Source organism: Erpetoichthys calabaricus, chromosome 18 (genome assembly GCF_900747795.2).
Source record: "Erpetoichthys calabaricus chromosome 18, fErpCal1.3, whole genome shotgun sequence".
NCBI lineage: Eukaryota > Metazoa > Chordata > Cladistia > Polypteriformes > Polypteridae > Erpetoichthys > Erpetoichthys calabaricus.
The window spans coordinates 55,234,849-55,260,751 of record NC_041411.2 but is presented as its reverse complement, the minus strand read 5'-3'; the positions used below and the strand labels follow the sequence as shown (position 1 = coordinate 55,260,751).

Sequence of the window (25,903 nt, the reverse complement as noted above, 5' to 3'; positions counted from 1 at the left end):
CCATCAAGGCCCCACCTGGCAACTTACAGAGACTTAAAGGACCTGCTGCTATCATCTTGGTGCCAAATACAACATGACAGTTTCAGAGATCTTGTGGAGTCCATGCCTCGATAGATCAGAACTGCTTTTTTGGCACAAGGGGAACATACACAATATTAAGCAGTTGGTTTTAATGTTGTGGCTGATGAGTGTATTTTACTTGCTTTTTTTACATTCAAGACATGTTGCTTACACAAGTATTTTTGTAAAGTACTACATATCTTTATCCATCCAAAGTTTAAGCAATCACATACAATCTATATTGCACAAGATTTGAAAAGAAGTGTAAGTCCTCTATACATTTCTACTTTTTATGCAAGAAAAGATAAATGGTTTCATAGTTAACATATTAGGATTTGACTGATACTCAAATGCAATTGTTTATATGACTACAGCAAATATTAAATTACCATAGCATTATTCTACTTTAAATGTAATACTTAGCATCACATACTGAAGCAAACTTACACTTATGGAGTTCTGCTGTTGTTGTGGTTATATTCAAATATCCAAATGTCTTCACAGGTATTCCTGCATATGATAAAAAAGATGAAAAAAGGAAAAGGACATTGCTAAATTAATCAATAATGTTTTCATATTATATAAAATCTGAAAAACATTTTTTTCTTAAAACTGAATAATAAGATATGACTAACATATTTGTAGCACTTCACATCCAAGGGTAGTTGTTTTGTCATAAAATTACAATACAGTGATCCCTCGCTATATCACGCTTCACCTTTCGCGGCTTCACTCTATCGCGGATTTTATATGTAAGCATATTTAAATATATATCCCAGATTTTTTGCTGGTTCATGGATTTCTGAGGACAATGGGTCTTTTAATTTCTTGTACATGCTTCCTCAGTTGGTTTGCCCAGTTGATTTCATACAAGGGACGCTATTGGCAGATGGCTGAGAAGCTACCCAACTTACTTTTCTTTCTCTCTCTCTTGCGCTGACTATCTGTGATCCTGACGTAGGGGGTGTGAGCAGGGGGGCTGTTCGCACACCTAGACGATACGGACGCTCATCTAAAAATGCTGAAAGATTATCTTCACGTTGCTACCTTCTGTGTGCAGCTTTTAAGTATGCTGCACGGTGCTTCGCATACTTAAAAGCTCAAAGGGCACGTATTGATTTTTGACTTTGTTTTTCTCTGGCTCTCTCTCTCTTCCTGCTCCTGATGGAGGGGGTGTGAGCTGCCGCCTTCAACAGCTTTATACCGGCGGTGCTTCGCATACTTAAAAACAAACAGCCCTATTGATTTGCTTTCCTCTCTGTTTCCTTTGAAGAGGAAGATATGTTTGCATTCTTTTAATTGTGAGACAGAACTGTCATCTCTGTCTTGTCATGGAGCACAGTTTAAACTTTTGAAAAAGAGACAAATGTTTGTTTGCAGTGTTTGAATAACGTTCCTGTCTCTCTACAACCTCCTGTGTTTCTGCGCAAATCTGTGACCCAAGCATGACAATATAAAAATAACCATATAAACATATGGTTTCTACTTCGCGGATTTTCTTATTTCGCGGGTGGCTCTGGAACGCAACCCCCACGATGGAGGAGGGATTACTGTACAATACATCCCAGTTTGGACATGTGCATGTGGTTAGTACCAGTACTGACAGAGAATCTGTAATGGTCGGATTACAAATGAAGTGGGAAGCAGCTCCTTTTTATGCTAAGCAATATTAGAACTCCTATGCCTGTATGCACATGGACTGCCTGTAAGCAATGAAAGTGGAGTACTCTCTTCTAATGTCAGATAAGATCTCTCTCACTTAGTTCAACATTTTTTTTTTTTATATATATATATATATATATATATATATATATATATATATATATATATATATATATATATATAAACGATTTTATGTAACTTGACTCCTCTGTCTGTCTGGGTCAAATTTTGCAACTGTTTTTAAACCCACTTTTGCCAAAGTGAATTTCTTCAAATGTTGCATACATGTTCAGTATCGATGTACTGATTCAATTATGTAACAAATGCAAATGATATTTCAGTTCTGATATTAATTTTAGATTTTATTTTATTTTATAAAATTAATTTTTATTTCGTTCTAGGTTTCAGTGGAGTCAACAATTTTTATTTTTATTTAGTTCTGTGTTTGAAATTTTAGTTTTTATGTTATTTAGTTCTGGGCTTTTTATATAATATTAGTACAATTTTAGTTTTTTTTTCTGGTGCAAGACCACAAATGCTGGCATACACATATTTCAATGCAAGTTATGTTTCAGTCAACAAAAAACACTCACAGTTCATAATGCAGTTAAACACAGCTTGACTATCAATGAGCAAACAGATTAAGTGGCCTAATGAGTACAGTCAGCAAGATCAAATGTTTCAACCCAAGAAACCAGTCTGTGCAAGCATGTTGCCGTTAAGCTTTAAACAAGCACGCATTTCGAGACATTTGTTCATGCTGCAACAACATCCATTGCACAGATAGCCACACAGTGAAAATATTTGCTTGACGAGCACCTGTAATGCAGGTGCACAGACAAGGTCCTCGGCACTATGAGGGGCACCAGCAAGACGCAAGACTGTATGTTAACGATTTCTGCTGCCAGTATTGAAGCAGTGATGTGCAGTGAGGTTCGTGAGGCACTGAATCCTTCAGAATCAGATTTACAAATATATGAACCCATATCTTATTCACTATTCGACTGGCAGCGTGCACATGGACTACTGGTTATGTTTAATACTGTATATTATCAGCATTTTTTACACACATATTTGGCTAAGAAAGAACATTACATTTATAGCGGCGAAAGAAAGCAGAGAGAGCGCATTTGCTCCACAACCCTTCATATGTTCTAAATTTGCCGTTGCAATTTCACAAGTTATACTCATTCAACACAAATTATAGAGTGGTGTACAAAAAAAAGGACTTCAATTTTGACCTTAATTGAAATATTTAGTTGTTTTTAAAAGATTTTAATTCTTATGCTTTAATCAATTTTAATACAGACTGTTCAACAAAAGGGTAACAAGAAAAGCAAACAAATATTTTATTTAAGGTCAAAATTTAGTCTTTAAATACAGGTATTGGATTTTTTTCCTTAGTCTGATCCCATTTTTTACAAACTTGAAAACCGTTTATGGTCTTACCTTTATTTGTAAATGAAGTCCATGTGCCTATCCTTCTCCATGAAAATCTCTGTCACTTTCTTGTAAAAGTCCTCCTCATTTTCCTTTAGTTTTAAAAGTCTTAATCTTCCATTTTAAAGTTGGAAAAAAAAATAAAAATAAACGGACTGCTGCAGTGCACTTGACTTTCTGATATCGCTAACTTATTGGCGCGTCTGCGTAGAAGAAAGGCAGCATCAAGCACCCGTTGGGTTCACATCCGGCCCCTCCAGTGCAGCACGGTACTCTATAACTTACATTGTGCCTTTTCACTGCAGTTTTATGTCCGATCAGCAAGACTAGATACGTCACACACATTCATTAAAGATATCAGCCAGACTGTGGAAAGTCAGGGTGCATAATAAATGTGTCTGCAAACATTATTTTGGCGACACACAGACAGGCAGCAACACGCACGCACCAATTGCATGCATCAACCCAGAGGCCCCGCTCTTCACTAACGCACCTCGTATTTCTTCCTTGTATTTGATCAGGATATGTGCAAATTCAGCGATTTTGATGGTTTTCATGCCTCCCCCGATCGTATGTCGCTGTACTGAAGTGCAGTCATGGTGAAGAAGTGCTGGACTTCTACTAAGTACTGATCAGTTGGTCCTGCACTGAAATTCCGAGACTCTTTTCTTCTTCTCGCACGCTACATTTGCTTTTATCATCATCTGCGCTGTAATTAAAGTATTTCCACATGGTACTTTCTTGCTTTCTACCCGCAAACATCTGTGTAAAACACGCCATCGGCAACCACACATGCTTACTGCTTCAACCCAATGAACCAAATGTGCTCAACAAACAACAGTCCTTTACAGAAGTTGCGACACGTGACCCTAAAACTGAAGCTCTTTCAATTGCTTTCAAACTCCGTCCCTACCTCTCCCTCTGTGATGCTGAAAAACTGGTTCATGCCTCTATCTCATCCAGGCTGGATTATTGTAATGCACTCCTCCTCTCCAGCAAGAGCCATCTAAAGCTCCAACAAATTGAAAATAGTGCTGCAAGAATCCTGATGAGGGTGCGGAAATATGAACACATTTCACCAATCCTTCAGTCACTTCATTGACTCCCTATCCACCTCCGTATTGAATACAAACTTTGTTTACTTACCAGTGTATCCAATAAAATGCTACACAATATCTTAAGGAACTCCTTATACTACAATCCACTGTAAGAAACCTCCGTTTTGCAAATACCTACCGCTTTTGCCCCCCTGTGACCAAACTTCATACAATGGGTGACCGAGCCTTTGCAGCTGCTGCTCCACGACTCTGGAATGCCCTACCAGAGAGACTAAGAACACAGCAGATTGTGGGCTGTTTTAAAAAACAGCTAAAGACTTTTCTATTTAGGAAAGCTTATTAACAAGAATGCTATAATTACTGTTGCTTTATCTCTGTTTTTATGTTGCTTTGCCTTTGTTTACACTTTTTATGTAGCACTTTGAGATTTACTGCTAATGTAAAGTGCCCTATAAATAAAATGCATTATTATTATTATTAGAAATAAAGAATTTTGATGTTATTATGGACCCTGCCCTAAAATTCAAATCATACATTAACAATATTACTAAAATTGAATTTTTTATTTTAAGAAACATTGCAAAAGTTAGACCTATTATAACACTGCAAGATACTGAAAAATTAATTTAAACTTTTGTATTTAGCCATTTAGATTACTGTAAAGGACTACCTAAGAAAGACATCAAACGGTTGCAGTTAGCTCAGAATGCAGCAGCAAGAACTTTAACCAGAAAAAGAAATTTTTACCATATCTCACCAGTTTTAGCATTACATTGGTTACTTGTGTCCTTTACAATCAATTTCAGTATACTCTTAATAGTATTAAGCTCTGAATAATCTTTCGCATTTATCATTTCGGAATGCTTGTTCCCATATAACAATAGCATTTATTTATATAGCACATTTTCATACAACAATGTGGAGCAAAGTGCTTTACAAGACGACCAAGAAAATGTTAAGGTATGTTCAGATGGTAGGATGGACAGAAAAACAACAAAACACTTTAGTTAGGCTGGAGAATAAAAAAAAAACTAAATTTGTAGGGGTTCCAAGGCCAAAAAGACCACCCAGACCTCACTGGGCATCCTACCTACCTGTTTCTAACTCAGTCCTCTTATTTTTCTTACTTCACCTGATATACCCGCCTTCATTATGTCATCATAGGTGGCTGCATGGTGACTTGGGCAGGTGGTGGTGGCACAAAACTGCACCACAGAAGAACAGGAAAAGACATCAGAGAATACAGGGGATTAGTACAAATTGTAGAACCATGAAGAATATCATATTTTTATGCCCATAGAGTCTAATAGGAATACACTAATATGTAGCCATGAAAAAGCCATAATAAAAAAAATTGTAATAGTTTTTTTTAAATGTTCCACAGTATTAGCCTGGCAAATTTCTATAAGTAAAGCATTCCAGATTTTAGGTGGTTAGCAGCAAAAGGCTGCCACACCACTTCGTTTAAGCTTGGCTCTTGGAATTACAAGCAGACTTCCATTGGAAGATCTAAGGTTGCAACTCAGAATGTAGGGGGCTAGGCATTCCAATATACTGTATATATTGTCACGCTTGGGTCACAGATTTGCACAGAGACACAGGAGGTTGTAGGAAAAAAAGGAACTTTATTCAAAGCACTGCAAACAAACATTTGTCTTTTTTCAAAAGTTTAAACGTGCTCCATGACAAGTCAGAGATGACAGTTCCGCTAGGAGCAGAGAATGTCTGAGAGAGAGATAAGGAGAAGCAAACAATCAATTTAACAAACTGAAAGAAGCCCTACAGGCTTTTTAAGAAGGCGGAGCACCGCGCGAGAGACATATTACGCGACAGAGCCGGCCAGAAAGGACAGGAGGAATGTGAGGGTAGTCTGTCAATGTCTTTTTAGGGGAATTCCCAGGGGCGTCTGTATTCTCTGGGGGTGCGATCAGCTCCGTAACTCACAATATATATATATATATATATATATATATATATATATATATATATATATATATATATATATATATATACATATACATACATACATACACACACACACACACACACAGTGGGGCAAAAAAGTATTTAGTCAGCCACCAATTGTGCAAGTTCTCCCACTTAAAAAGATGAGAGAGGCCTGTAATTTTCATCATAGGTATACCTCAACTATGAGAGACAAAATGAGAAAAAAAAAATCCAGAAAATCATGTTGTCTGATTTTTGAAGAATTTATTTGCAAATTATGGTGGAAAAAAAGTATTTGGTCAATAACAAAAGTTCATCTCAATACTTTGTTATATATCCTTTGTTGGCAATGACAGAGGTCAAATGTTTTCTGTAAGTCTTCACAAGGTTTTCACACACTGTTGCTGGCATTTTGGCCCATTCCTCCATGCAGATCTCCTCTAGAGCAGTGATGTTTTGGGGCTGTCGCTGGGCAACACGGACTTTCAACTCCCTCCAAAGATTTTCTATAGGGTTGAGATCTGGAGACTGGCTAGGCCACTCCAGGACCTTGAAATACTTCTTACGAAGACACTCCTTCGTTACCCGGGCGGTGTGTTTGGGATCATTGTCATGCTGAAAGACCCAGCCACGTTTCATCTTCAATGCCCTTGCTGATGGAAGGAGGTTTTCACTCAAAATCTGACGATACATGGCCCCATTCATTCTTTCCTTTACACGGATCAGTCGTCCTGGTCCCTTTGCAGAAAAACAGCCCCAAAGCATGATATTTCCACCCCCAAGCTTTACAGTAGGTATGGTGTTCTTTGGATGCAACTCAGCAGACTTTTTTCATCTGACCATATGACATTCTCCCAATCCTCTTCTGGATCATCCAAATGCTCTCTAGCAAACTTCAGACGGGCCTGTACATGTACTGGCTTAAGCAGGGGGACACGTCTGGAACTGTAGGATTTGAGTCCCTGGTGGCATAGTGTGTTACTGATGGTAGCCTTTGTTACTTGGTCCCAGCTCTCTGCAGGTCATTCACTAGGTCACCCCGTGTGGTTCTGGGATTTTTGCTCACCGTTCTTGTGATCATTTTCACCCCACGGGGTGAGATCTTGCGTGGAGCCCCAGATCGAGGGAGATTATCAGTGGTCTTGTATGTCTTCCATTTTCTAATAATTGCTCCCACAGTTGATTTCTTCACACCAAGCTGCTTACCTATTGCAGATTCAGTCTTCCCAGCCTGGTGCAGGTCTACAATTTTGTTTCTGGTGTCCTTTGACAGCTCTTTGGTCTTGGCCATAGTGGAGTTTGGAGTGTGACTGTTTGAGGTTGTGGACAGGTGTCTTTTATATTGATAATGAGTTCAAACAGGTGCCATTAATACAGGTAACAAGTGGAGGACAGAGGAGCCTCTTACAGAAGAAGTTACAGGTCTGTGAGAGCCAGCAATCTTGCTTGTTTGTAGGTGACCAAATACTTATTTTCCACCATAATTTGCAAATAAATTCTTTAAAATTAGACAATGTGATTTTCTGGATTTTTTTTCTCATTTTGTCTCTCATAGTTGAGGTATACCTATGATGAAAATTACAGGCCTCTCTCATCTTTTTAAGTGGGAGAACTTGCACAATTGGTGGATGACTAAATACTTTTTTGCCCCACGGTGTATATTATATATATATATATATATATATATATATATATATATATATATATATATTAGGGGTGGGCGGTTGGTATGACCAAAATTCTATATCATGGTATTTTTCTAAATTATCCCGGTTTCACGGTATTTGACGGTATTTTTTTTCCCATGCATGAGTGGATGTTAAACACATTTTCCACTGCAATTACTGGCTAAGAATAACCTATTCCACTTTCAAGAGCATTGTACATTGTACAAAAAAAACATTTTAATGTGCACACAAGTATTAATACAGGTTTGCATTGCCCCATAAAGTGATACTTTTCAAGGGGGTGGCACTAATGAAGAGAAGGAAATCACATTGCATGACAGATGCAAGCAAAATATAGAACCTTTTTATTTAACAAATTTTGCAAAAACTTAAATTATAATTTTGACAACATATTTTCAACCGTCCAAAGAGGTATTTAGACTTAGGAAAATATCCAGAAGTGCTTGTCAAAAGTTGTATTGCACTGAACATGTCTTAGAAAAGGAATAAATAAATATTTTTTGTAAAACAACTACACTTTCTGTTAATGTTAACAATCTCTGTCCACTGACACGTTAAAGTGACTTTTTAAACAACTTTACCATCATTAAACTGCATAATATTTAAACAAATAATAACAATAAAATAAATAATTGTATTATTACTGATAGTTGCACTATTACTTCAAGGCTTCAAAAGCCCAGGTGCATTACACAGTATTCACCAAATTAAAATAAAACAAGTGCAATTTTGGTGATGACAACTGAACTATCATTTAGGCAAACTGCATTAATATGGACCTTGCTTCAAGCTAAGCTATATACATAAATAATACAACTGCAACTTGCATTTATAATTGTATTTGTGGTATAGCCCTACGGAATCGTATTAGGGCCACGGTGAAGAAAAAAAATACAGACACAGGGAAGAAAAAAAAAAACTATACGTCGAGAATAAAGTCGACATTTCCACTTTATTCTCGCCGTTTATGTCGAGATTAAAGTCGACATTTCCACTCTATTCTCATAGTTTACTTTATAATTAAAGTAGAATGTCGTAAACTAAACTTCATCCTAAAATCATTGTTTAATTTACTAGATTTTCTCAAACCCCGTCATAAGTTAATGTAGCACATTAAATGCTTTGTGTTGTGTTCCCCGACCTAGTTGTTAATCACTACGCTTCTTAAACTGACTTCCTCCGCACTAAGAGGAGACAGCGATCACCATACAGAATCCATTCACTGTATGATATTCCTGCTCTCTGAAAATTTAGAATGCTAAGATAAATACTTGATATCATTTTCATGATGAAATGCATTAAAGCAGGTATTAAACATGCACAGTAGTGTGGCGGTAGTGCTGCTCCCTCGCAGTAAGGGGTCCCTGGTGTACGTTCAGTGTAGAGAACTTTATGGCAGGTGTGACGAGGCTCCGAAAAACTGGATGTATGAATGGGTATCGCACAGGTTTAACTTAAATATTGTTTAAATGTTGGGTTTGTGATCTGGTGGTCGGAGAGACAAACAGAGAACAATGGATGTTATTCTGAGCAGGCTTTCTTTATTGCACGCTTCCTGTCTCTATCTGACGTACCAAAACCCCAATTTCTATCCTTCCTTTTTCTTTCTCCACATAAGCAATCACCACACGATAAATGTCTTTGTGAAATTAAAACTAGTTATAAACTTAGCCCACGGAGTGTTCAGAATTTTAAAAATATCTTCGTTATACATGTTTAATTATGCCATCCATTCAGGGTTGTGTCCATCCCTGAATGAGTTGCCAGTACATCGCAGGATGAATACAAGCAAAACACACACTAGCAGGTAGAGGTGGGCGGTATGACCAAAATTCTATATCATGGTATTTTTCTAAATTCTGCCGGTTTCACGGTATTAGACGGTATTTTTTTCCCCCATGCATGAGTGGATGTTAACCACATTTTCCACTGCAATTACTGCAGTAGACTGGCAAAGAATAACCTATTAGACTGTTATGAGAATTGTACATCATACAAAAAGACATTTTAATGTGTACACAAGTATTAATCCAGGTTTGCATGGCCCCATAAAGTGATAGTTTTCAAGGGGGTGGCACTAAAGAGAAGGAATCACATTGCATGACAGATGCAGTCAAAATATAGAACCTTTAATTGAACAAATTTTGCAAAAGCTTAAACTATGATTTTGACAACATATTTTCAACCATCCAAAGAGGCATTTAGACTTAGTAAAATATCCAGAGGTGTTTGTCAAAAGTTGGATTGCACTGAACACGTCTTAGAAAAGGAATAAATAGTAAATATTTGTTGTAAACCAACTATACTTTCTGTTAATGTTAACAACCTCTGTCCACAGACACGTTAAAGTGACTTTTTAAACAATTTTACCATCATTAAACTGCATAATATTTAAACTAATAAATAATAACAATAAAATACATAATAGTATTACTGATAGTTGCACCATTACTTCAAGGCTTCAAGCCCAGGTGCATTACACAGTATTCACCAAATTAAAATAAAATAAAACAAGTGCAATCTTGGTGATGACATCTTACCAACTGTACCATCATTTAGGCAAACTGCATTAATATGGACCTTGCTTCAAGCTAAGCTATATACATAAATAATAAAAACTGCAACTTGCACTTATAATGCTGTTTGTGGTATAGCCCTATGGAAGCGCATTAGGGCCACTGTGAAGAAAAAAAAATATGGACACGGAAGAAAAAAAACTATATGTCGAGAATAAATTCGACATGTTGACTATGTCAAGATTAAAGTCAACATTTCCACTTTAATTATAAAATAAACTGAGAATAAAGTAGAATGTTGTAAACTAAACTTCATCCTAAAATCAATGTTTAATTTACTAGATTTTCTCAAACTCCGTCACAAGTTAATGCAGCACATCAAATACTTTGTGTTAAGTGTTCCCCGACCCAGTCGTTAATCACTATGCTTCTTAAACTGACTTCCTCTGCACTAAGAGCAGGCGCCTGCAGCAATCACCGCACAGAATCCATTCACTTCATGATATTCCTGCTCTCTACCAAAACCACACGATAATTACCAATCACCACACGATAAACGTCTTTGTGAAATTAAAATTAGTTATTAACTTAGCCGACGGAGTGTTCAGAACTTTAAAAATATCTTCGTTATACATGTTTAATTATGCCATCCATTCAGAGTTGCGCCCATCTCTGAACGGGTCGATAGCACATCACAGAATGAATACAAGCAAAACATACACTAGCAAGTACAAAAACAAGTACAACTTGGCTTGCAGTATTATCCAGTAGTATAGAAACAGTATTTACACATCTGACCTTTTAAAACTAAAGTATCTCCAGGCGACGGATGTGACTCCTTTTTTTCGGCAAAAGTTCTTCTGTTCATCACATGTTCAACTTTACTTTTAGTTCAGTTTCGGAATGCTCTCTGTCCATTTTCACTGCGCGGCATACCTATGCTACCGCCCACTATTTGGTGGTGTAGCAGTGAAAAAGAGCCCTAGTGCAACAAATCTGTGTTTAGCGGTGTAGCAGTGAAAAAGGCTTAAACAGTTTCCCGCTGTGCCATGTTCCGAACGTCGTTTAGGCAATTTAAACCGGTGTTGCGGTATAAGAAAAATCCATATCATAAAAAAAATAAAAAACGGTTTTTGGTATGAACCGGTATACTGCCCAGCACTACTAGCAGGGTCAATATAGTATAACAAAACCCCACATCCTACATGACTTTGAAAGGAAACTGAAGCACGCCGAGTAAACGCACCAGAAAAACATGCAAATGCAAGGCAGGGTACACCTGGGACACCCTTGCTGCGAGGCAGCAGTGCAACCTCCACGCCGCCGTGCCCCCACATGATTAATACATGCTTTAATGCATTTCACCATGAAAATTATATCAAGTATTTATCTTGGCATTCTAAATGTTCAGAGAGCATGAATATCATGTGAAAGGATTCTGTGCGGCGATCGCTGCCGGTGCCTCCTCTTAGTGCAGAGGAAGTCAGTTTAAGAAGCTCGGGGAACACTTAACACAAAGCATTTAATGTGCTATATAACTTATGACGGGGTTTGAGAAAATCTAGTAAATTAAATATTCATTTTACGATGAAGTTTAGTTTACGATGTTCTACTTTAATGACAAAGTACGAGAATAAAGTCAACAAGTCGTCACAATATTACACAGTACCCAGGTACATTACACTGTATTGAAAACAAATAAAACAAGTACAACTTGGCTTGCAGTATTATCCAGTAGTATAGAAACAGTATTTACACATCTAACCTTTTAAAACTAAAGCATCTCCAGGCGACAGACGTGACTCCTTTTTTTCGGCTCTCTGTCCATTTTCACCGCGCGGCATACCTATGCTACCGCCCACTATTTGGTGGTGTAGCAGTGAAAAAGAGCCCTAGTGCAACAAATCTGTGTTTAGCGGTGTAGCAGTTAAAAAGGTCCCCACTTTACAGTTTCCCGCTGCGCCACGCTCCGAACGTCGTTTAGGCAATTTAAACCGGTGTTGCGGTATAAGAAAAATCCATATCATAAAAAAAATAAAAAACGGTTTTCGGTATGAACCGGTATGCCGCCCAGCACTAATATATATATATATATATATATATATATATATATATATATATATATATATATATATATACAGTAATCCCTCCTCCATCGCGGGGGTTGCGTTCCAGAGCCACCCGCGAAATAAGAAAATCCGCGAAGTAGAAACCATATGTTTATATGGTTATTTTTATATTGTCATGCTTGGGTCACAGATTTGCGCAGAAACACAGGAGGTTGTAGAGAGACAGGAACGTTATTCTAACACTGCAAACAAACATTTGTCTCTTTTACAAAAGTTTAAACTGTGCTACATGACAAGACAGAGATGACAGTTCTGTCTCACAATTAAAAGAATGCAAACATATCTTCCTCTTCAAAGGAGTGCGCACCAGGAGCACAGACTGTCAGAAAGAGAGAGAGAAAAGCAAACAAATCAATAGGGCTGTTTGGCTTTTAAGTATGCGAAGCACCGCCGGTACAAAGCTGTTGAAGGCGGCAGCTCACACCCCCTCCGTCAGGAGCAGGGAGAGAGAGAGAGAGAGAGACAGAGCGAGAGACAGAGAAAAGCAAACAGTCAAAAATCAATACGTGCCCTTCGAGCTTTTAAGTATTCGGAGCACCGTGCAGCATGTCGCTTCACGAAGCAGCTGCACAGAAGGTAGCAACGTGAAGATAATCTTTCAGCATTTTTAGACGAGCGTCCGTATCGTCTAGGTGTGCGAACAGCCCCCCTGCTCACACCCCCTACGTCAGGATCAGAGAAAGTCAGCGCAAGAGAGAGAGAGAGAGAGAGAGAAAAGTAAGTTGGGTAGCTTCTCAGCCATCTGACAATAGCGTCCCTTGTATGAAATCAACTGGGCAAACCAACTGAGGAAGCATGTACTAGAAATTAAAAGACCCATTGTCCTCAGAAATCCGCGAACCAGCAAAAAATCTACGATATATATTTAAATATGCTTACATATAAAATCCGTGATAGAGTGAAGCTGCGAAAGGCGAAGCGCGATATAGCAAGGGATCACTGTATATAGACAGGGGCAAAATTATTTAAGGGTCTATAAACCATGAATTGTAGCTTAAATTCAGTTCTAAATGACACATGTAACCAGTGTAACTATGCTAAAACTGGTGAGATGTGTTCAGAATTTTTTCCTAGTTAAGATTCTGGTTATTGCATTCTTAGGTAGTCCTATTAGAAGTGCTTTACAGTAATCCAATTGACTAAAATATAAGTGTGAATTAATTTTTCAGTGTCTTGTAAAGCTATAAGAGGTCCAACGTTTGCTATATTGCTTAAGTGAAAAAATGCAGTCCTAGTAATTCGGTTAATATGTGATTTAAAGTTTAGGTCAGAGTCAATGATTACCCCTAAATTCTTTACCTTTTCCTTGACTTTTAAGCTTAATTGATCAATTATGTTTGCCAATAACTAAGATTTCTGTTTTCTCCTTATTTAGTTTGAGAAGGTTAATACTTATCCAACTGGAATTACTGCTAAGAGCAGTAGCAGTAACTCACCTTGCATTTTGAGATAATCTGACCTAATGGAAGCATATAAATTGGAAAGAGCAGCAGACTCAAAAAAGATCCTTTTGGTACACCATATACATAATCCAAAGTACAGTTACCACAACTAACAAAGAATTTTCTACTTGTTAAATACAACTGAAACCAATTTAAGATGTTGCTAGAGCAGCCCAAATCATTTACTAATTTAACCAGTGCAGTGTCTATACTATTTGTTCTAAAATCTGACTGAAACTTGTAAAGTATAGAATGTTTATGCAAGTAATCATTTAGCTGCTTAACTACTGTTTTTTTAGAATGGTATTTAAGAAAGGCAGGTTAGAAATTGGTAAAGTTGCCAAAGACAGAGGAGTTGAGATTATTTTACTTCAGCAGGGGTTTAACAACTGTTATCTTTAGATAGTCATGGAAGACTCCTGTATCTAGCGATAAATTCACTATCAGTGCACTATTAATAAAGACATCAGAGACTTCTTTAAAAAAAAAAAAAAAGTCTGTTGGTACTAGGTCAATAACACAGGTGAAGAGCATCAGATAAGAAATTACTCAGGTAGTTTATTGTTTCAATAGAATAGATCTAACAAAAAGGGGCATGCTGGGATTAATTTGGATTAACTTTAGATGAATGTACTATATTATTTCTAATATCACTTATTTTGTGTAAAAAAAAAAAAAAATATATATATATATAGCGAAAGCCTCACAAGTTTCACTAGTACGTTTTAGGAGGCATTGCATTGAATGAGGTGGGTTTAGAAGATGTTCAATAATTGAGAATAAAACTCTCTACTTAGCAGCATTATTTAAAATTTTAGAGAAATAGGACTGCCTCTCAAGGCAGACTGCGTTGTTATATTCTGTTATATTTCCTTTCAGTATTTCATAGTGGACTGTCAGTTTAGTTTTTCTTCATTTACGTTTAGCTCTCTGGCATGTTCTCTTTCAATCAGACATTCTTTGGGTCTTTCACGGTATAATAGTGCTGGAGGTTTTCTTAAAAGTCTTTTCAGGGGCCACTATATCAACTGCAGCTTTTACCTTGACATTAAAATGTTCCATCTTTCTATTTACACTACTAGCATCATTGAGGTAAGTACTACAGTCAGATTGATCGCTTAGAATATTAATGTCACAGTAAGAGAGAAGTGTAATACTATTATCAGCCTATACTGTATTATTAAATTAAAAATGAAATGAACTATTAAGGTTTGATTAAGCTAGTCAGTTAAAGGAAAAAAAAAATCAGTGCAATTATCTATCCATCCATCCATTCATCTTCTAACCCGCTGAATCCGAACACAGGGTTACGGGAGTCTGCTGGACCCAATCCCAGCCAAAACAGGGCACAAGGCAGGAACCAAACCCAGGCACAGCGCCAACCCACCGCAAGACACACACACTCACACACCAAGCACACACACTAGGGCCAATTTAGAATCGCCAGTCCACCTAACCTGCATGTCTTTGGACTGTGGGAGGAAACCAGAGCACCCAGAGGAAACCCACGCAGACACGGGGAGAACATGCAAACTCCACACAGGGAGGACCCGGGAAGCGAACCCAGGTCTCCTTACTGCGAAGCAGCAGTGCTACCACTGTGCCACCGTGTCATCCCATCAGTGCAATTATTAATATCTATATCTTGATTATATCATTATTATTATATTTATTGATATTAGAATCAATTAGAACACTATACACCGGGTGCTAAATCTCTCTCTATATAAAATCCAATGGTCTGTCTGTCTGTCTGCTTTTCACAACAGAACTACTTAACGGATTTAGATTGGGTTTTTTCCTATAATTTGCTTGAACATTCCGGTTGATTTTGCGAGTTCTGTCATCGGGCAAAGTACCATAGTTCGCTTGCATGAGCGATTTATTCCGGCTAATCTGATAATCGGAGGCAGATGCTGTGGGCCAAGGGGGGGGGGGGGATGAGGGGGTCATTGGGGGGAGAAAGAATGACGTCAGGAGTGGGAAGCAGGGCTTGGCCTTCCTCACTCATGCGTCAGCTTCCATTTGAATCGGTCTACCTCTGGCCAAGTTTTGGAAAGTACGTTGACTCTGTTAGCTAGCGATACAGGCAGTCCCCGGGTTACGTACGAGATAGGGACTATAGGTTTGTACTTAAGTTGAATTTGTATGTAAGTCGGAACAGGCACATTATTTTAACAAATGCAATTTTGACCGACTGTAACCAAGTGCTCTGCCAATGAATGATGGAGTTTCACCGCTTTCTGACCTTTTTATTATTTCTACTTTATTTTCCACGGTGATGGTTTTTCTCTTCTTTACTATATCACCAACACTTGCATCAGATTTGTGTTTCAGAGACATTGTTGAAGGGTGAAGACAAAAGGTTAAGATGAGCTCTTCTGCACAGCACTGTACAGCTATCACAGCAAGAAGGCACCAATCGTCAACATGTCTGATGTATAGGGTGGTCCAGATCTAATTATGCAATTTTCATTACGCTATAACTTATTCAGTTTATTACATAGAAAATCACCCAAAAAATCCTGGACCATCGAGAAGTGTGTGAACTGACGACATGAAGAATCATCTTCGTGCCGAACTGGAATCGTCCCTGAATAAATTAAAGTCATCCAGACGATCTGGATCTGCATAATTAGATCTGGACCACCCTGTACTGACAACAGACAACTTTCTGCTATGTGCGTAACAGTAGAAGCAGGCTTGCTATTGAGAATGAATGGGGGCAGCGAGGGGCGGTTCATCACCAGCCCACCTCACAGTCACCTCCACTACAGCATGCTGCCTGTAGTGTACACAACACCACCACCCCCATTCAACATGCAGCCATCCAAGGCACACTACAATGCTACCCCCAACCATCCCCCGCCTCCCCGTTCAGCCACAACCAGATCACTGCTTGCAGCATTACCAGCCGCGCACCTAGAACGAACAGGGCAGCCATGTGTGGTGGACGGGCAGTGAAACCACTTGCCGCCGGTAGTCACCGGTGGGACACTACAGTGCACGAGCAGCGAAATCGCCCCCCTCCAGCCACCGCAGGCCAAAGATGACAGAGCGACAGTTACTGAGGCGCATGCGTCTCAACTGCGGCCCCGTTCGTATGTCGTAGGTCGAATGTCCGTTACCTGGGGGACTACCTGTACCTGTTTGTTTATTGATTTTTGAAGTATGTCCTGTTTCACTACTACACAGGCGGAGCTGAGGGGGACTGCTAGCTCATCATATATCTTCATCAAAAAAATATACCACACATAAAGTACCCTCACAATAAAAACTCTAAATCCCGCACCATACAAAACATATCACAATAAAAGTAATAAAAGGTAATATAAATAAAAGTAACAATATCAAAAGGAAGCAGTATCACTACATTGTCAAAAACAAAGAAATCAAAAGAAAAATCCCCCACATGTGTTAATGCTATGAAAGGAGGACTTGTCACAATGTACCAAAATATAGATATTATACAGCTCAAGTCCCAAAATGAGCCAAAGAGGACAACTGATTCTCTACATATAGATCAATCGAAGGTCAATATCACCCCTTCTGTAGTGGAAGAAGTCACTCCATTTACTTCTTTTACCTACGTGTTTTGGAAGTGGCCTTGTTCCTTTATTAAGGATTACTCACACATGGGCAATGACGCACTATAACTTTAAAGTACATTAGAAACACATTACCAAAATATATTAAGCTTTACACATCAACATCCCTTATACACACAAAAAACACCTTTCACACTAAAAACTTACATAAGAAATGTAAAATAAATAAATAAATAAAAATCTGCAGAAAAACTCATCAAGAAACTATTCGGAATAGAGTTAAATGATACCCGCAACTAATCAGAGTACACATCAATATCTGTAAGCCACGAGGCATTGAATTAGATTTCACCTGTAGTGATACCAATCAGTAGTCAATTGCTAAAATAAAAAAAGTAAAAATAAAAATCAAAAACAAATGTATGAATTAGCAGTCTACAAATGACATCTAGGTATGAAAAAAATAAGATATAGATGAAAAACAATTAAGATATAGATATTAATAAATAGCTTTGAGTTTTTCCTTTAACTGACCAGCATAATCAAACCTTAATAGTTTGTTTCATTGTTGATTTAGCAAAGCAATTATTTTTGGTAATGCTGCACACTTTTTTGGTTCCATACACTTTGAGAAATGCCTTGGTCAGATATGACCAAAACGTTTATTTTATATTTCAAAAGTGGAAAAGACAGTATTATTACTACCTCAGATTGAGTTCAGTTATATCTTTTTTATTGTTTCTTTTTTGATGTGCCGGTGTCAAGATGTGACCAAATTTAAATGAGAATCAATGAATAAACATTACTTGTTTTTCAATACGTTTATTTATGTTGGTTTATGTTGGTTGCCTGCCTAAGGAAAAGTCATCCCAGATGGAGGATCGCAGGAATCGTGGGAAAGAGGGGTCCTTTCATCGGATTGGCTGGCCCAGCACTGTTTCAGCCGTGGAATGGCCAAATGGGGGAGGCAGCTTGAAGGATGAGGTCTCCAGGACTCTACACAAATCCAAATCTTATCATGGGATATATCATCTACTGTTAAATTCTGCTCTGTACTTCTAAAATTTGTATTTTTTATTTCTTACTATATTGAGGAATTGCTCTGTTCTGTGAACTGCATTTTATTGTATTGACCCCCTTCTTTTGACACCCACTGCACGCCCAACCTACCTGGAAAGGGGTCTCTCTTTGAACTGCCTTTCCCAAGGTTTCTTCCATTTTTTCCCTACAAGGTTTTTTTTTGGGAGTTTTTCCTTGTCTTCATAGAGAGTCAAGGCTGGGGGGCTGTCAAGAGGCAGGGCCTGTTAAAGCCCATTGCGGCACTTCCTGTGTGATTTTGGGCTATACAAAAATAAACTGTATTGTATTGTATTATTTAAAATTTGTTATTACCTGTTGCATATTGGCCACTGAAAATGTCTGGCCCTACTAAATTTCTTTGTTTGAAAATCTGTCCCAAATGAATTTGTAATTGAATAACCCTGCTATAGATTTGGGGGCTTGTCTGGCATATATTGTCAGAAAAAAAGGTGTCCCTTTTATTTTATCATAGATTCACGCACAGACAAATCACGGCCAGGCTGATAAAATTGTTTATATGTTGGTTCCATAATGTCAAGCAGGGGCTGAACTTTATACATGGGGTTATAGCCTGGCTCACCCCTTGGGATTTGCTTCTGGTTATCACAGAAGTGAATACAACTTTGCAGTAGCACGTACCTATCACGTGGCATAACCTGTCCAAAGCCACCAGAGGACAAAGCACGTTTGGAACAATGCTCCCTGAAGTCATATCACCAGTCTAGTCCCATCTCTATTTGTAATGTCACAATGCCCTTCATCTCATCTTTTGTTGTGGGTTTCCACTTTGAGAAACGAGAATGCGGTGCAAGCGCAGCCCGTGATTCAAAAAATTGCTCTGCATAACTGTTTGTCTCATCTGACAGTAGCTGAAAAGCAGCATCAGGAGAGAGTAGCCTGAAGTAGTCTAGCGGCTGGTAATCTGTTGTGTCCAACCAGCCATGCCCGTCTTGTGAAGCCCGGTAGCCAGTTTGGCTCCCATGGATCAATGTCTGGTTATTCCTCCCACACGAACCTTGCCGTAGATATGTCGGCTACACGAATATGCTAAGCTGGCAGCAGATCAGCTGGGTGGCATCGGCTGGTGTCCGATCAGCTGATGCCAGTTCCACACTCTCTTGCCAGCTCCTCGATCTCCTGGTCACTGTCAACAAAATCAGATTCTGAAAAATCAGAGTTCAACTCAGCGATAATACGCAAAACATTGCCTGCTGAGTATTTTCTTTTCTGCACTCGCTTCGCTCCTTCGTGAGATGTCAATGCCATCTTGCCTTTGTTTATATTTGTTTACATTTCGTAACTCACGCACATGCAAGAATTAGATGTCAAGTCAATTAGTCTAACATTCCTCCAAGCACAGAGGGAATGCCTGTGACGTAACAGTGAGTTATGTCGCTATTAACAGCTGATTGTCGCCCTCTACCCCTGGATGTCGAGTTTTGTCGACATGCGCCCTCAACCCCTCCTGTTGACAAAAGTCGACACCAGCCCTAAAAGAGTTAGAGTTTTTTTTGTATAAGCCAATAGATTTGTAGAATTTTGTTTAGATCTGACAACGCCATGTATGCGCCCAAACTTTACACTGGCTGTTACAGACTGAAATCAATGGCTTCTTCTTGTCACGGGACATCATATCTTTGATTGTCGCCACAACAAACAATTCTGACCAGGGATTAGCCACAGTGCTGCTCTTGTGAAAAGAATGGAGATATATGCCATCAACTCAGAGAGGGAGAGGCAAGTTTGTTGTACCACGTGAACGTCACTGAGAGAATAAAATAGAAAAACAAACGCCAACTTTTACAAGTAGCCAAAATTTACACCGGGTATTACAGACTCTAATTAAATGTATGTTTTTATTATATTGTAGAAATAATAATAAAAATAGCAGCTCACTACACAAAACGCAGAGCACCCAGTCTTGAACCCGGGACTTTCGGGTTATAAGGCAGCAGTTCTTACCTATGGACCATTCAATAAAATGTGTAAACTCCCTGTCAATTGACATTTGAGCTTGAGTTTTTAACTCATTGACAGCCACACGTAAATCGAATGATTTTTTTCCCCTTTGGTTATATTCTGGAATAAAAGTGCATGTGTTTATTTGATATTTGTACTAAAGTCTTCACACATTATACACTTCACATCAGTATTAGTATAACATGGAAAAAGTTTCTGCTTTAGGTATGTGTTCAGCATTTCTCACATTTACTTTCATCCTGCACTTACTCAAATCTTTGTAGACATGGAACACACACGAAATGCATGTATTCCAAATAATGATGTACTGTATTATTTACCCTATATAACTGCAGGTCTCACACGCAGATAAGGAGCCTTGGCTTGAGTTGGGAGAACTTTTTGCCTGAACTGAGCTCCTTCAAGGTGGGGGATGGGACAGCAGGCTGCTTGCTCTGATTGACACATTTATAAAACAAAAGACACTGATGGAGATATGCGAAGGGATTTAAGGCTGGACGGGATTACGTGGTTTTTATAGGCTTCAGGAATTCTAGTGTTAAAAGACAATAGAATCCAAGTTTTACAGTAGTGTGAATCCAATGTATATTGTGAATAAAGTAGAGCAGACATGGGTTAAAAATTAAAATATTAGACTATCTGAATCATTTTAAGTTTCTCTTTCCCGTTTCACTTCTTGAGAAGTGGAAACCCAGAAGATTGAGTCATATGATATGTGCAGTGACTTCTGGTGATAGTCATCTGATGTCTTTTGCATTTTCCTGCCTTGTTGTGACTGCAGAACAAGTGAGTGATTTTTCTATTAGAAACAATCTTTTCCCCATTTTGGCACATTTGGGAATTATGGGTAGCTTCCAGCATCGGCTAAAGGTTCTACTGCATGTTTGAAGAAAGACAGAAGTAACAGCACTTATTAAATTTTGGACTGTTTTCAAACTCACAAAAAATGTCCAAAAAATGAATCTGTTTTCCACATTCTCTGTGATACTTAGGTGACGCATAATTTTACAAAACAGGGACAAACAGTGAGTGGTGGAAATCTTTAGAATATTTTAAAAATGTTTCTCTCCTGTGTATTGCCACTTAAACAAATATGAGTATGGATTACTGTACTCATAAAATGCAAATGTAGTATAATATGCTAACTAGTGTGAAATCTGTGACATCACATACCAGTTCTGACAAAATATGTGACAGGTACAATTTAACATCTATTCAAATATGATAATAAAATAAAGTCTATTGATAATGGGGATTTAAGGAAAAAACAGGACATTCCCTACCCAAACCCTCTCTAACCACAATGCTGAATATTCTTATACACTTTACCATGGTTATCTTTCCTTGTAATGATCTGCACGTCAGACACATCACCAAACTTTCCAAACCTCTGCTGCAGCTCCTTTTCAGTGACTCTGTGATTCAATCCTCCCACATACAGTCGCTTCACAGTTTTATTCAAGTCCATTTTAGCTCCTTTAAACCTTGATTAAGAATTCAATAGAGATTTTTCATACTGAAACAAAACAAAAACAATACAATTATAACCATAAGTGACAAAATGGTAAATTGACACCTCTGTCCAAATATATTTCAGAATTCTCAAAAGCATAACCACACATACATAGTTAATGCACACATTTATAATCCACAATCTTTTTAACCATATTTTAACACTGTTTCAAAGTGCAATAAGAAGTTGAGAAATGTACACATGGTTTTACATGCAGGTGCATTTGGGCATTAAATTAATTGATATGAAAGTTGGAGCATTTTGCATTTCTTGGTTACTTAATCAAAGAGTCAATTATAGGTATTACAAATTTGTTCATTGAATATTTTCACAATGAATCATACTAAAAAATAACCGTGATCATGTAATTTAATTACATGTGTTAGTAGACTACATTAAATACCTGTTTTTAACAGCACTTTACAATGTTATGTACTAAAAAACAAAACACATATAGACCTATAGTGGCTCAAATAGCTTTCACACACAGAAGATTCCCATTCAAGTGATGTGAAAATGGCATTACTGATGTGCTGTTAATAGCTGTGGAAGGTCTGTGACTAATTTTATTATTATTTTTTAATAACAAATGGGATGCCAAAAAGATAGTAGTAATACAATCTACACTTTTTCAACCTTAGTAAAAACATTACACATCTTAGTTACCCACTAAATTCTAACTTACACTGTATCAACAAAGAACAACTATAAAAAGAAAATGAACAATGATTAACATATAATCACACCATTGACCATAAAAGAAGAAAGCCACCTAAAATAAATTATGTGTCTAGCTATTAATATTAGCAGCTGTCAGACAAGTAAATAAGGAAAGCATACAAATTGTACAAGTTGATGTAACCTCTGTCAAAATGAAATTGAAGCAGTAATTCATAGTTGAAGTTGCACGGAATGATCCTCTGTTTTAAAATTGGCTAATCTACAAACTCAACTAAGTTTTTTAATAGAAAATAATGAAATATGAAAACTTTGTACAGAACAATAATTTGAGACATCAACAAAAAGTAACTGTCGTAATAAATTTTTAAAAAGGTTGGTGTACTGGGCAGTGTGGTGGGCAATGAGTTAAAAGTAATGTGCTTCACTTAATCAGATTACATTAAGTCCTCTACATATGTAAGACTTCAGTTTCCAGAATGCATTTGCAAGTCCACTTTGTTCATAAATCCAGCAAAGTTAGCCTAGGCACTCAACCTGGCTCCGCAGGCCATAAGATTATGGACTAAAGTCGGCTGCTGGTTACGGCCAGGTCATAATAGCCCATGGCAGATCGTGGAACAAGTAGCCTGTGCATTAATGTTCAGAGCACTTCCCAGTGAGTTTGTCCAGCCAGCCTGAGGACAGCCAATTAAAAACATGGCTTCCCTAATCGAAATAATAGAGACATCAAGAGCAGTTACCTACCCGGGAGGACCAGAAAAGAACCTGGACGTGCTAGTGTCCACCCCTCCCTTCCACTAACACACTGGAGTATATCACGCAGTTACACGATATGTTCGCTAAAATCTGGCCTATATTAAAACGTCACTTGGAAAAGGTTAAAGCAGCCCAGGCCCGTTGTTACGACCAAGGCATGTCTCTTTGAGAGTTCCAACCGGGAGATCGTGTCATGGTACTGATTCCTACCTCACACTATTGTTGGCACATTGGCAAGGCTCTTACGAAGTCAAGGAGACGAAAGGGCTTGTTGATTATTTGGTAAAACAACCAAATTGTTGGCCAAGTGAGTGGGTATACCATGTCAACCTGCTGAAACCGTGGAAGGACAGGGATCCTGATCCCTCCTTCGGCCAGCCCCGCTCTTTCTTTGCTCATAAAGCAGACCTTAACTTCGGCCCTATTTTGACCAACAGTCAATGACGAGAACTGGAATCAGTTGTCTCATTTATCCCTGAGGTAGTGAGTAAAAACCCTGGACAGACCTCCCCGATTGTGCATGACATTGTGACAGAACCTGGGGTAATCATCTGAGAACGCCCGTACCAGATTCCTGAGGTAAAACGTGCAGAAGTGGAGCTGGAGATCAAATGGATGCTGGAACTAGGTGTAATAGAGGAAAGTCATATTCCCTGGTCCAGTCCCATCGTATCGTATTGGTCAGAAAGCCTGACAGGATCTGAAGATTCTGCAATGACTTCCGCAGGCTTAACCAGGTCTCCCAATTCGACGCATATCCGATGCCACAAGTGGACAACCTCCTCGAGTGGCTAGAACAATCTAAATTTCTGACTACTCTTGATATGACTAAGGGGTACTGGCAGGTTCCCTTAACGGATTGAGCGAAGGAAAAGATCGCGTTTAGTACCCCTTCTGGACACTGGCAGTTTTGTGTCCTTCCATTTGGATTACATGGGGTACCTGCAACTTTCCAACGTCTGGTGGACAAAGTGCTCCGTCCCAATAACGCATACTGTGCTGCCTACCTGGAGGACGTTGTCATTTATTCCAGCACCTGGAAGGAACACCTACAGCAGGTACAAGCGATATTGATGGCACTAGGAGAAGCTGGTCTACGAATTAACTCAAAAAAGTGTTTCTTTGGGTTGGTCAAAGCCAAGTATTTGGGCTACCTGGTGGGCCAGGGTATTGTAAGGCCACAGTGTTCCAAAGTCAATGACGTTTTAAATTGGCTGTGTCCAAAAACCAAGAGGTAGGTCCAAGCCTTTCTTGGATTGGCGGGGTACTATCGCCAGTTTGTGCCCCGTTTCTCCGGGAAAGCGCCACCCTTGACAAACCTCACAAGGAAGAGGAACCCGAATTATGTGGTATGGGATAATAAATTGTAAACTGCATTTTGTGACTTAAAACAAGCCTTTGTGTCAACTCCGACACTGAAGGCTCCTAACTTTTCTTTGCCTTTCATCCTCCAGACCGATGCTTCGGTCACAGGCCTGAGTGCCGTGCTGAGCCAGAGTGTCAACGGAGTTGAACACCCCGTCATGTATGTACCTGAGTTGGAAACTATTGGACAGAGACTACATGCTTGTTGTTCTTTGTTTCCCTCAATACAGCTAGGTGGGGTCTACACACTGACTCAAGTCTAAGAGCCCTGTTCTTCCTAAGCCCCTGTGATTTTCATGAGAAAATATTTTAAAAATTATAAAATTGTGCAAAATTGTTCATATTCAGTATCTAGTTTTGATTATGCTTGTTTTTATCAGACAAAAACAAAACCAGATAGTAAACCATGTAGTGTAGTAAGCTTCCACTAACATTAAACTCGTATCCAAGCTATTAAGTGTACAGTTCTGATTGTGACACAAAACTAAACTCCATAGGAGCTCCATGCCATAATTACTAAAACTGAAACTAATAGATATAAAAATAAAATAGAAATATCTTTGTTAAATAAAAACTAAACTAAAATTAAAAATATACGATGAAGGAAAACTAAAACTAAACTGAATTTCCAAGTAAGGTCAGAAAAATATAGAAATAAAAACTAATATAAAAAGGCAAAACTATAATAACCTTGTTTTAGACAAAGACATTGTAGAGGCTGGTCCATCGTGGGAAATCTCTTCACCACACACTCTGCCAATTAATAAATCTAAGCACTGCTTAACCGGCATCAACCAACAATGGTTTAAAGATTTTGATTGGGTAATGGTCAAAAAGAAATGGTATGTGGTGCTCATTGTGCATGAAATATTCAAACACCCCCCAAGGAGGGAGTTATCTTGGGTAAACGTGCCATGCACAAGAATTTGAAAAGAAAGCTTGCTGGACCATGAAAAAAGTACATATATAAATCCATAAAAAAAATCAGTGGTTAAAATGCAGTCTAACTCCTCCTGATCTCAGCTCACCTCCTTCTCT

General features: G+C 38.4%; 1 protein-coding gene across 3 annotated transcripts in view; it reads right to left on the bottom strand.

Annotated features, from left to right (window-relative positions):
* Positions 1-25,903, bottom strand: part of nol8 (nucleolar protein 8) — a 122,025-nt gene that overhangs the window by 55,716 nt on the left and 40,406 nt on the right. For all 3 annotated transcript variants that reach the window (XM_051921421.1, XM_051921422.1, XM_051921423.1), the window contains exons 2-3: positions 21,880-22,066; positions 508-570 (exon numbers count right to left, since the gene is read on the bottom strand). In XM_051921421.1, coding sequence (XP_051777381.1) covers positions 508-570; positions 21,880-22,018 — 202 coding nt within the window. In that variant the 5' untranslated portion in view covers positions 22,019-22,066. The remainder of the gene's footprint in view (positions 1-507; positions 571-21,879; positions 22,067-25,903) is intronic.